The sequence below is a fragment of the Galeopterus variegatus genome, unplaced genomic scaffold, assembly GCF_000696425.1.
Source record: "Galeopterus variegatus unplaced genomic scaffold, G_variegatus-3.0.2 Scaffold1159, whole genome shotgun sequence".
Classification (NCBI taxonomy): domain Eukaryota; kingdom Metazoa; phylum Chordata; class Mammalia; order Dermoptera; family Cynocephalidae; genus Galeopterus; species Galeopterus variegatus.
Genome location: NW_007727270.1, coordinates 180,092 through 192,900, shown reverse-complemented (window position 1 = coordinate 192,900; position 12,809 = coordinate 180,092). Strand labels below are relative to the sequence as shown.

Sequence of the window (12,809 nt, the reverse complement as noted above, 5' to 3'; positions counted from 1 at the left end):
CACATTGATTATCAGTCTTACTATATTTTCCCTTTAAGCTGACATGGCCTCAGAATTCTCTACACATCACTCCATGTGTCTACTACCAGTCATTTACAGCTGACATTCAAGATGAAACTTATTTGCCATCTCTCTGTTAGCATTTATGTCACTGTTCATTCGGTGATGTAAATGAGTTTTGATCTTTCATTCATTCGTTTACAATACATATTGGACACCAGTTATATGCCAGGCATTGATCTAGGTGCTGGGGTCAGAGCAGTTTCCAAATCAGACAAAACACCCTGCCCTCTTGGGGCTTACTTTCTAGTGGGAGGAAGACAGGTATTAAATAAATAGAATAATAAAGTTTAAGGTAGTGATTGGGTGCTAGGGAGAAAAATAAAGCAGTGCAGGAAACGGTGGGAGGGGATGGTTTAAATATCAGGTCAAGAAAAATGCTTCCTGAGATTGTAGCATTTGGAAACCTAAAGGAGTAAGGGAGTGATCTGAGGAAAAAATGTTACATGTAGAGGGAGCAGCAAGGGCAAAAGCCCTGAGGTAAGGGAACACCTGGCATGTCTGAGGAGCAGCAAGGAAGCCAGTGTGACTAAAGTAGAGCAAACAAGGGAATGAGGAGTGGAAGATAAGGCTAGAAAAGTTAATAGGGGACCAGGTTATATAGGGAACTGTGGATAAATGTGAGGACTTTAGATTATTAAACTGATTTAGATGTGAAGTCATTTGTGGGTTTTGAGCAAAGGAGTGACATTATCAGACTAACATTTTAAAAAGATCATCCTGGCTGCTGCGTTAAGAAATAGACTGTAGAATGGAAATGGTAGAAGCAGAATAATTAGGAGGCTGTCTGAATAATCCAGATAAGATAGAATGGTGACTTGGACCAGAGTGATAGCAATGGTGAGAAGGGGTCAGATTCTAGACCTGTTTTGACCATAGGTACAATAGCATTTGCTGATGGTTTGAATAATGAGGTGTGGGAGAATGATGAGCAAAGATGACTCTTAAGGTTTTGAGCCTGAGGAAGAGCCCCAAAATGTTATTGCTTTGTACGAAGATGGGAAGTCAGAGAGGAGCAGGTTTTGGGGGAAAAATTGAGTGTAGTTTTGTACATGTTGGATGTGAAATGTCTGTAAGACGTGTGAGTGGAGATGTTGAGAGGGATATTGCACCCTAAAGTCTGGTATCCAAGGAGGGGTCAAGGCTGAAGATATAAATTTGGAAATTAATAGTATACAGATGGAATTGATAAATTATGAGAACAAATGGTGCCATCAAAGGAGTAAGTGAAGGTAAAAAAGAGGTCTAAGGACTGAGCCCTGGCCCTCCAACATTTAGAGGTTGAGGAGATGACCAACAAAAGGAATTAAGAACTGACAGCAAGTATGGCAGGAGAAAAACCAGGTGCATGTAATGTCCTGAAAGCCAATGAAGAAAGTGTATCAAGAGCTAGGGAATCATCAGCTGTATCCTATACTCCTGAAAGGTCAAGTAAGATGAAGGCCAAGAAATAAGATATAGCAAGATGGAGGCCCTTGATGACTTTAACAGGGGCAGTTTAAGGAGGATAGTAAAGACAGAAAATCAGTTGGAGTGGATAAGAGACAACGAGGTGAGAGGAATTGGAGACAGCCACTATAGACAACTCTGTCTTGGAGCTTGGCTGTAAAGGGGAGCCCTTGAAGCAGGATATGGGGTCAAGAAGGTTTTGTTTTCAGGGGAAAATAAACCCGTGTATTTGTAGGCTGAAAGGAGTGATCGAGTAAAAGAAAAAGTGGAAGGATGTTAATGCAGGGAGGAAGGAGATGGCTGATTAACCCTTAGTGGTTATGGCAGTGTTTTGTTTACATCTTCATGAAAATTTTGACCAGGAGTTAAAAGTTCTGGATACTAATTATAATTTTGCTACTTGGTCACTGTAAATTGGTATGCTTCAATTTCTGCATCTGCAAAAATATTTGCCTGGCCTACTTTGTTATGAACATAAGACAGGTATGTGTATGATCACTTCGAAAAGGTGAAAGCACTACTTATAGGCTACTTTAAGTTGTTATTCAAATGCCCACATTTTCGTATTTTCAACAAAACTAATATTAATTCATTTATATATAAGTAGATATAAATAATATGTTTTATGAAAAGGCTGTTCCGTACATCTCTTTTGATGGGTTAAAGCTTATGTATGGAGCTGTATAACCTTGAGAAGTTTGTATCAGTAAATTACCTATTTTGTATTCAGTTCATTTTCTTAACAGCATCAAATCAATAAGAAAAAGCTAATTCCATAAATGGTGTAGGCACAATTGGTAATCTTCTGGTAGGAAAACTTAATTTAGATCATCACTTCATAGTATTTACCAAAACAAACTCCAGTTTGATTAAAAGTAGTTAAATATTTTTAAGAAATGAACCAAGCTGGGCTGGCCGGTTAGCTTAGTTGGTTAGAGCACAGTGCTGTTAACACCAGAGTCAAGGGTTCAGATCCCTATACTGGCCAGCCACCAAAAAAAGAAAAATCAACCAACCTGGTTTTTTTTAGAATTAGATTACTCGCTACCCTGAGTAGGGATGACTCTAAATTTAAGGAGCTAGAAGAAATTATATTAAAAGAAGGACAAACTTGAATTTATTAAATGTGTTTAACTTCTGTATTTCAAAAGGGCAAAAAAGAAAAATAAATTTGCAGAAAGTATGGCAAAGGATTAATATCTTTATTTAAAAAAAAAAAAAAACTAAAATTTATAAATAGAAAAAAAAAAAAGGGCAAAAAAGAAAAATAAATTTGCAGAAAGTATGGCAAAGGATTAATATCTTTATTTTTTTTTAAAAAAAACTAAAATTTATAAATAGAAAAAAAATTTTTAACTTAAATAGATAAATGGACAAAAGACAGGGACAGACAGATGGAAGAGATCAGTAAATAAAATAGGAAAATATTTAGTCCTGCTAGTAATTTTAAAAATGCGAACCAAACAGTAATGAGTAACTTTATTTGTCCTATCAAATTACCAAAAGGAATTTATAATAGTTGTACCCATTGAGGATGTGGTGAAATTTGCATTCTCATGAATTGTTTGTGTGAGTATAAATTGCTATAGCCTTCTAGGAAATATGAATGTTAATCACAGTATTACTAGTAATCCTAGTAAACTATTAAAAATAGTTTGTGAATATTAATTAGAGGCTTAAAAATGATATGTACACTTTTACCTATTTGAGGGTACGATACTCAATATTTGGTAATAATAAAATATCAGGTTTATTGAGTGCTTACTGTTTGTATTCTCTTAGCTTGTACGTTTAATTCCACAACAACTTTATTAGGTAATCCCATTTAGAAAAGGAAACTGAGGCACAGGAGTTTAAGATCTCGGCCAGGGTTATACAGTGGTAGAGCTAGAACTTGATTCAGAAATTGAGGCAGTCCTCAGAACTTAGGCTCTAAAAATTTAGTAATGTTTTTAGATAGAATAATATTCGGGATAGAGGTTGCTCATTATGGAACATATTAAACACGTTTGTAAAGATGTTTATATCGTAAACCAGTGGAAGTTTACTTAAGCACTACTGATCTAACTATTAATAGTAGTAATTGCTTCTACAAGGAATAATAAAAATGATAGTGAGCTCTTACCGAGAGCTTACTATATACCAGACAAGTTTTTGCATGTCTTAACTTATTGAATACCCATAATAACCCTAGGAGAAAGGTACCTTGATTAGCCTCATTTTGTAGGTAAAGACCCTAGAGAGATTTGCTGTCTTGCCTGAAATTACCTCATGGAGACTGGATTTAAACCCAGAGTGTGTCCTCTTAACTAATAAGTTGTTCTGTCTCTGTCTCAAAGCCTTACAGTCTGTACTACTAACTAATAAGTTATATTGACTCTGCAAAAGTAATCACCTTTGGATTCATTCCCTCTAAATTGAGACTTCTTTGGGAAATTAAAAACATAATTTTCTTTTTTATATAAGCATTTAATATATAGTCATGCATCGCTTAACTACAGGGATATGTTCTGAGAAATGCATCATTGGCTATATATGGTATAGCCTATTACTCCAAGGCTACAAACCTGTATAGCATGTTACTGTACTGAATTCTGTCAGCAGTTTTAACACAGTGGTATTTGTGTATCTAAACATATCTGAACATAGAAAAGGTATAGTAAAAGTATGGTATAAAAGATAACAAATGGCACACACCTGTACAGGGCACTTACCATGAGTGGATCTTCCAGGGCTGGAAATTGTGGGTGGTGAGTGAATGTGAAGGCCTAGGACATCACTGTACAGTACTGTAGACAAACACTGTACATTTAGGCTACACTAAATTTATAAAAAATAAGGTAATTGGGCTACAATGTTCTGACATCACTAGGCAATAGGAATTTTTCAGCTCCATTATAACTTTTGTTTCATTTTGTTTTGTTTTGGTGGCTGGCCGGTAAGGGATCTGTTACAACCTTATGGGACCGCCATCTTATATGTGGTCAGTCATTGATGTCATTAATGTCATTAATGCAGCACATGACTGTATATTGTGCCCTTTGCAATCTTATGAGCTGTCAGAAATAAAGTATCATTACTAAATCAAACAAGAATCTTTATGTCTACAGTGAATGCTGTCTTTTTGACAATTAAGTCAGGTCTTCCTGATTAGATTTAAAACAGCTACCTATTACAGTCATACAGAACTCCCTCTGGTTTCCAAAATGTATATATGTCGCTTCCAGGGCCTTCCATGTCAACTTTACCTAACTCCTTTTTTATTCTATAAAACTCAGTTCAGATTTTACTACTGCCAAGAAGCCTTCCTTGATACATACATACTCTTTCCCCTTGATATGAATCCAGTCTACTCTTGTTGTTCCCTGTGCTTACCTTGTGACACTGTACTGCATTTTTGTTCTTGCCTGTCTTCTACCTCTGTACCCCAGTATCTAATGAAGTGCCTATCACTCAATATATGTTCTTTTGATTGCTGTGGAGAGAGAGGGTACAAAGCAATAGGAATTTCTGCATAGTAAAAAGCACTGTGAACAAAGTCTGAAGACTGACAGGCCATGGAAAAATTGTACTCATGTCACAAATGTCTAGTTTCCTTAATATATATTAGCTCCCCCTTAACCACTGGGGATACATTCCAAGACCTACAGTGGGTGCCTGAAATCAATAATACTGAGCCCTGTATAGTCATGGACTGTGTAAGGACATTTTGGTCAATAACCAACTGCATATATGACTGTGGTTGGAGCATTAGGCTTATACCATATAGCCTAGGTGTGTAATAAGCAGTACCATCTAGGTTTGTGAAAATACACTCTATGGTGTTAACGTCATGAAATCACCTAACAATGCGTTTCTCAGAATGTATCCCTGTCATTATGCAACACATGACTAATATATACTAAGTTTTTCCTATACATACATACCTATAATAAAGTTAATTTATAAATTAGGCACAATAAGAGATTAACAATAACTAATAATAAAATAGAAGAATTAAAACAACATACTGTAATAAAGTTATGTGAATGTGTTATCTCTCTGTCAAACTGTCTTACTGTACATATACTCACCTATTTTCAGACCATGGTTGACAATGAGTAACTGAAACTGTGGAAAGTGAAATCTCAGATAAGGGGGGACTACTGTATAAGGAGCTCCTACAAATCAATAAGAAAGGCCAATAACCCAATAGAAAATGAGCAAAGGAAAAATGGACAGTTCATAGAAAGGAAGGGAGAAATGTCTCAAACATAAAAAGATTAGTAAGCCTCAGCAGCAGTAAGAGAAATGCAAATTAAAACTACTCACAAATACTGTTTTTAACCTTTCATATTAAATAAAACCAAAAAGTTGTTTCAATAGGGAAACAGACATACAATGCTAGTGGAATTATAAATTAGTACCTCCTCTAAGAATTACTTGGCATTCTTCCAAAATTACAAGTAGATATGAGTATATCCTTTAATCTAACAGTTTCACTTACAGGAATTTATCCTCCAAGTATACTGATTTTCCTTTAAGTGTACTTAAATGATTAAGCACAGCATATACATTATTGCATTGTTGATAATAGAAAAAAACTGGAAATACTCTGAATCAATAGGGGACAGACTAAATGAATTGTATGTAGCCACACAATGAAGTCCTTTGCAGTCATTAAAAAGCATGAGACAGCTCTGTGATATGGAATGAGCTTCCAGATACAATGTTAAGTGAAACAGCACGGTGCAGAGCAGTGTGTATAGTATGATAACACTTGTGTTGGGGGGAAGAAAATGAAACCACTCTTGGGTATGTGCTTATATATCAACAGACTATTTCTAGGAAAATATCAGAGAAATCTAATTGTGATTATCTCTGAGAAGAAGCATTGGCTGATGGTGGGGGGTGGGGAGAGCCAGGGGTAGAAGGAGATATTTTCTCACTGTCTACCCTTTCTAATCTTAGTTTTTTATCATGTGTGTACTACCTGTTTTTAAAAATAAATAATTTTGTAAATAGGAGCAATGAAAGAAATTACAAAGAAAAATATGTATTAGTTTGGCAGTATAAAAATTTATTTGTGTTTTAGGATGTATCACAGAAAGCAGCTCACCAGCAGTGAGCAAAATAAGAAAAGTACTCATTAATATTTATTGCTTGTTTTTTATGTACTTTACATATAATTACTTCACTTAATTCTCCTAAATCCTCTGAGAAGTACATCGTTTTAACCTTATCCTATAGAAGAGATTGAGGGAGACTTAGAGATGTCAGCATTCAGCTAAGAGACCAAGGGTTTATTTGAACTCAAATCTTTCCAATTTCAAAGTTGTTTTTTTTTTGTTGTGTTTGTGTTTGTTTTGTAGGATTTTTTGTTGTTGTTTTTGTTGTGGTTTTTTGTGTTTTTCTTTTTTTTTAACCAAACCATCCTGCTTCCAAATAATGGCCATCTTATATTAGTGAAAGTACAACTGTACTTTAATGGTCATTAGCAGCAATTACCTAAAATGTCCACAAGATGGAAATGTTGGATACAAGCAGGCATTTTTCTTTATAAAACTTGATGCTACATTATCCAACTGGCATATTTAAATAGATGTATTCTGTTTTGTAGTAGGGCGGATGGTTGGCTCGGTTAGAGCAAGCTCCCCCCACCCCCGGCAAAAAAAGAAAGAAACTATCTTGCAGTGATGACTTTTTTTTTTAAGTGATGTGTTATGTGTCCAGCTAGAATGTTTCAAATATCATTTAGTGTTTCTCTGTTGTCATAATAGTTGATAGGGCTTTTTATGTACTAAACAGTATTCTGGGTACTTTATATACATTAATTTATTTAAAATCTTCTCAATAAAAAATACTATGATGTGTTTGTCATTATAATCTCTATTTTATAAATGAGGAAATGAACATAGAGAGGTGAAATAACTTAGAGTGTCACAGCTAATAAGTAGAGCTGGAATTCACACTTAGGTGGTTATTGCTACCTTTTTTGGAAAAAAAATATGGGCTTGTTTTGGTAGTGTGATTTTGTTTATGTAAATTTCACATGAACATGAATTTAAGAATACTTTTAGTTAGCTGTCCTTATTAGCTGATATCTCTTGGGTTTGTATGCCCCCATTTTTCCAAATTAATGTGTATATGGAGAAAAGCAAGGACATTATGTCTTCAAATCCTAACTTGGTGACTAGAATTTCATTCTTAGTTGTAGAAAACATCTTAGATTCTGGGGCCGGCCCGGTGGCGCACTGCTATAGTGCGCCGCTTGGGAAGCGCGGCGGTGCTCCCGCTGAGGGTTCGGATCCCACATACAGACCGGTTCCCGCTCACTGGCTGAGCGAGGTGCGGGAGCAACACCGAGGGCTGCAATCCCGTTGCCGGTCCCGGTCCGGTGCGGGGGTGACACTGAGGGTTGCGATCCGTTGCCGGACACGGAAAAAGGCAAAAAAAAGAAAACATCTTAGATTCTATCTTGGGAATTCAGACTTTCTTACCTTCCCCACCCCTGACCCTCTTGCCCATGTTTATTGTTATATATCTTAAGTTGTTTACATTTCATCATGGAAACATTGACCTAAGGAAATGCCATATTTATTACTCTATGACATATCTTGGACATGTGGGAAAAATTAAATAATTTAGTAAAAGTATTTGTTCTCTTTAGTTGCAGAACTTGAAGTGAAAACCAGAGAAAAATTAGAAGCTGCCAAGAAAAAAACAAGCTTTGAAATTGCAGAACTTAAAGAAAGATTAAAAGCAAGTCGTGAAACTATAAATTGTTTAAAAAATGAAATCAGGAAACTCGAAGAAGATGATCAGACAAAAGACATATAAACAGTTCTGAAGAGAACTTGGTAGTAAGCTAAACTGAAAATAAGGTGGACTTTAATGGAGAAATGGACTTAATCCAAATACTGTGATGTAGAGGAACTGCATATGTATTGTTGACCATGGATTGATTTCTCAGCAATGGGGTCAAGGTATTTGTACTATTCAAATAATCTTTAATGGGAAATATATGTGTATAATGAGAATGGATGCTGTATAGTAATTTTACCAACCCATTTTAGGGAAATTCTATGATGTTAAGCACAATTTTTAAAAAACTTTTTATCGCAGTATACGTGTAGCTTATTATTCTTTTGACAGGCATTAGAACTTCATTATAAAGTATAACTTGTACAAATTTTATACTTCTCTAGTAGTTAGAATTAGAGATAAAATTAATGTGTATATTTAATTTCTTCAAGTTATTACCTGTCCCCATTCTACCTCTTTTATACATGATGTGTTCAGTATGCATTCAATAAATGTAGTTTACAGATCCTGTTTCTGTCTCTTGATGTGTTTCCTCCTCTTTGAAGACTTCTTGAAGCTTCCTCAATGCAATTAACGCATCTCCGTAGTATTGTGACCTCATATCTTGTTTCCTTATGTCTGATTACCACAGTGTCATTAATCTTCATATACAAAAGTATTTAATCCTTCATGCATGTTCCAAAGGCACATAGGAAGCAGCTGTGCATCAGCTTCATTCACCACCCTTGATTTCTTAAACTCCTCCTCCTTAACCTCTTCTATTTAAGTCTACACGGTGAGTCCTTTACTTTTGGACTCATCTACTTTTTTTTTTTTTCCTTTTTGTCTTTTTTACTGACCAGTAACGTGTTCTCAACCCTCGGTGTCGCGCCCGTACCGGGGACTGGCAACGGGATCGCAACCCTCAGTGTTGTGCCCGCGCAGAACTCAGCCAGTGAGCGGGAACCAGTCACCACATGGGATCCAAACCCTCGGCGGGAGCGCCGCTGCACTCCCAAGCGGTGCACTCTCCAGTGCGCCACCTGGCCGGCCTTGGACTCATCTACTTTTGAACATTCAGTAATACTTAATCTTTGAAGGCATGTTGGCTGAACCATCTTGCAACCTAGGGACAATAATAGGTAGGAAAGTATTTTGGAAATCATGAACGTTAAGAAGTTACACAGCTCCTAAAAAGTGGCAACAATGCCTATGTCTAATGCAGGGATTCTCTATTCTCTGTAGAGTCATAGCTAGCCACTCTGGTACTTTAAGATACTTTTTAATTTATCTACCCTGGTGGATTGGTTACTTGTTACTTTTTACTTTGTTGCTTTATTTTTTAAGTTGTGGCATTTATAAGCAGAACGGAGGTTTGCAAAGGTCTCTGTGGTCTGAAATTTCTGCCAGGGCCCTCTGGGGCTTGGGGGTGGCACTTATAATGTGCCAGGCATCATTCAGCTTCCCCCCACCATTTTGCCCAATGCCTACCAGGGCCATCATGATAAGATTCCACACAGTATAGTGAAGGGCCTGGGGATCAGGAAAACTGAGGGAAATTTTCCATTGTACTTGAGGAGCCTTGACATGGGAGATCATCTCTCTATTCTTGTCAGATTAGCCGCTAAGAATGTATTGGTTCAGAAAGCCAAAGTCCAGGTAAACTGGTATGACTTTATGCAATAATGGATACAAGCTTCAAAATATGTCATTATGCCTCAGTCTTTTCCTGTCAGCTCTTACTTCTGTGTTGGCTTTAATCTTGGATAGGATCTCCCTATGATGTTGCAAAGAACCCCTATAACTCAGCAATTAAAAGACAACCCAATTTAAAAATGGGCAAAGGATAGGAATAGATATTTTTCCAAAGAAGATACAGAAATGGCCAATAAGCACACGAGAAGATGCTCGACATCATTAGTCATTAGGAAAATGTGAATCAGAACCACAATGAGGTACCACTTCATTCCCACACACCCATTAAGATGGCTATAATTTTAAATAAAACAAAAAAGTAAGTGAGGATGTGGAAAAATTGGAAACCTTGTGCCTTGCTGGGGGGAGCATAAAATGGTGCAGTCACTTTGGAAAACAGTTTGGCAATTCCTCAAAAAGTTAAGAATCATAGTTACCCAATGACTCAGCGATTCCACTCCTAGATATGTGCCCAAAAGAAATGAAAACATATTCACACAAAAACTTGTGCACAAATGTCCATAGCATTATGCATAATTGCCAAAAAGGAAACAACCCAAATGTCCATCAATGGATGATTGAATATATAAAAAGTGGTAGATCTATATGATAGAATATTTTTTTACTTGCTTGTTTTTTGGCAGCTGGCCAGTACAGGGATCAAACCCTGGACCTTGGTGTTACTGGCACCACACTCTAACCAACTGAGCTAACCAGCCAGCCCCATTTGATGGAATATTATTCAGCCATAAAAGTAGTACTGATTCTACCACAACATAAATGAATCTTGAAAACCTTATGTTAAATGAAAGAAGACAGACACAAAAAGCCACATATTGTATGATTCCTTTTATATGAAATGTCCACAAAAGACAAATCCGTAGAAACGGAAAGTTGATTAGTAGTTGCCAGGGAATTGGGACAAAGGGGAATGGAAAGGGTTTCCTTTTGGGGTGATGAAATGTTCTAGAATTAGTGATAATAGTTGCACAACCTGTGAATATATGAAAACACTGAATTGTACACTTTAAAATGGTTAAAATGGTCAACATTATGTGAACTTTATCTCAAAAAAATTTTAAAATATTTGAGTGGCAAATTTTGTTCAGAATTATAAAAGCCTTTAGAATATTCTACAAGGTCTTGCTTTCTATTTTCCCATTCTTCTACAAATGGAAGGGAATATTTATTTACCAAGGAATAATTTCTTCATCAAGACAAGAACTAAAAATTTAAAGGAAACTCAGCTAATTAGGCAGCTTACTTCTTTAAAGAAGATGAAAGTACAAGTCTCATTTTTCTAACAGATGTAGGTGGTTAGTGCTGTTATACAAATTTTACAGATAGGAGATTAAGGGACTATAGCTTGATGTTGAGTCAACCAGCAGTGACTCAAAGGAGTAGTCTACAGCTATGGGCCTCTCAGCCTCAATAATACTCAATTCTTGTGTTCAAAGCATTAACATTTTTAATTGTCTGATTCTCATGCCTAAGTACTTCTCTAACCTCCTTCCTTTAACTAATTGGTGTAATTTAAGACTATATTAAATACGAATATCAACGGAAATGCAAAACACTATGGAAAATAATCTTGCTAGCCATTAGTAACATGTAAGAAAGGTCTGGTGTTAAGTCCTGTTGGATGGCATTCTAAAGAACGGATATTTGAAATCTCTGTAGAAGATATTTCAGGTATCTATTCCTTAGCATTACTTCTAATGTCCCCAGTTGTTTTGTTTTTTAATAATGGCAGACTTTAGACTCTTGAGATTGAAACCAAAGAAAATGAAATCATATAGGTACTAGCAAGAAAAAAACACGCGTAAATATTTTCTGGGAATTGGAAAGAACTTCTTAAGCACAATGCAAAATCCAGAAATCATAAAATTCTGGATCTCAAATTTGAATGAGTTTAGGAATCCCCTGAGATTTGCTTTAAAATAGTCTTATTTAGGAAGAGAATGGGTTGATGGTAGGAGATATAGGAAGTGCAGGTAAAACTAGACCGGCCATATATTGGTAATTGTTGAAGCTGGGTAATAGATACATGGGAATTAACTATATTATATGCTCTACTTTTGGATATACTTGAGATTTTCCATAATAAAAGGTTTTTTGGGTTTTTTTAGTGTCAGATGGAGTAAACCGTTATGATTTCTTTTTTCTTCTCCCTGATGTCAACCGATAAATAAGAAGTCATTTTGATATTAATTGATCAACACACTCTCACAGAAGATAACAATAGCTTCCAAATACATTGTTAGTATGTTTACTTCTATATTTTATTTTAATGATTCTGGCAAATTCTTCAGTGCTGAGCACTGAATATAATAAAAGCCTGGAAGGATGGATAGGAAGAAGGGAAGTAAGAAGGGGGGAAGATAGGAAAGAAGAAAGAAAATCCCCTAGGGAGCTTTTTAAAAGTAGAGAGTCCATGGCTGGCCAATTAGCTCAATTGGTTAGAGCATGGTGTTATAACACCAAGGTCACGGGTTTGGATCCCCAGACCAGCCAACCATCAAAAAAGCAAAACAAAAAGTACCTAGGGCTGGCCAGTGGCTCACTTCAAAGAGCATGGTACTGATAACACCAAGGTCAAGGGCTCAGATCCCCATACCAGCCAGCTGCCAGTAACAAATAAATAATGTAGTGAGTCCTAAATTTCACTCCCCAAAATTTGATTAGTTAGGTCTGGAATGGGGCTCAGGAATTTGCATTCGTACAAGGCAAACAGGTGACTTGAGAAATTGTCATAGTGGCACAACTTGATTAAGTTGGACTACACATGAAAATGCAACACTTCTAGATGGTGGAAAAAACAA

The 12,809-nt window shown here is 36.2% G+C and overlaps 1 protein-coding gene across 1 annotated transcript in view; it reads left to right on the top strand.

Moving 5' to 3' along the window:
- Positions 1–8,823, top strand: part of YEATS4 (YEATS domain containing 4) — a 28,908-nt gene extending 20,085 nt beyond the window's left edge. The window contains exon 7 of the mRNA XM_008575230.1: positions 8,159–8,823. Coding sequence (XP_008573452.1) covers positions 8,159–8,328 — 170 coding nt within the window. The 3' untranslated portion in view covers positions 8,329–8,823. The remainder of the gene's footprint in view (positions 1–8,158) is intronic.
- The last annotated feature ends 3,986 nt before the right edge of the window (positions 8,824–12,809 follow it).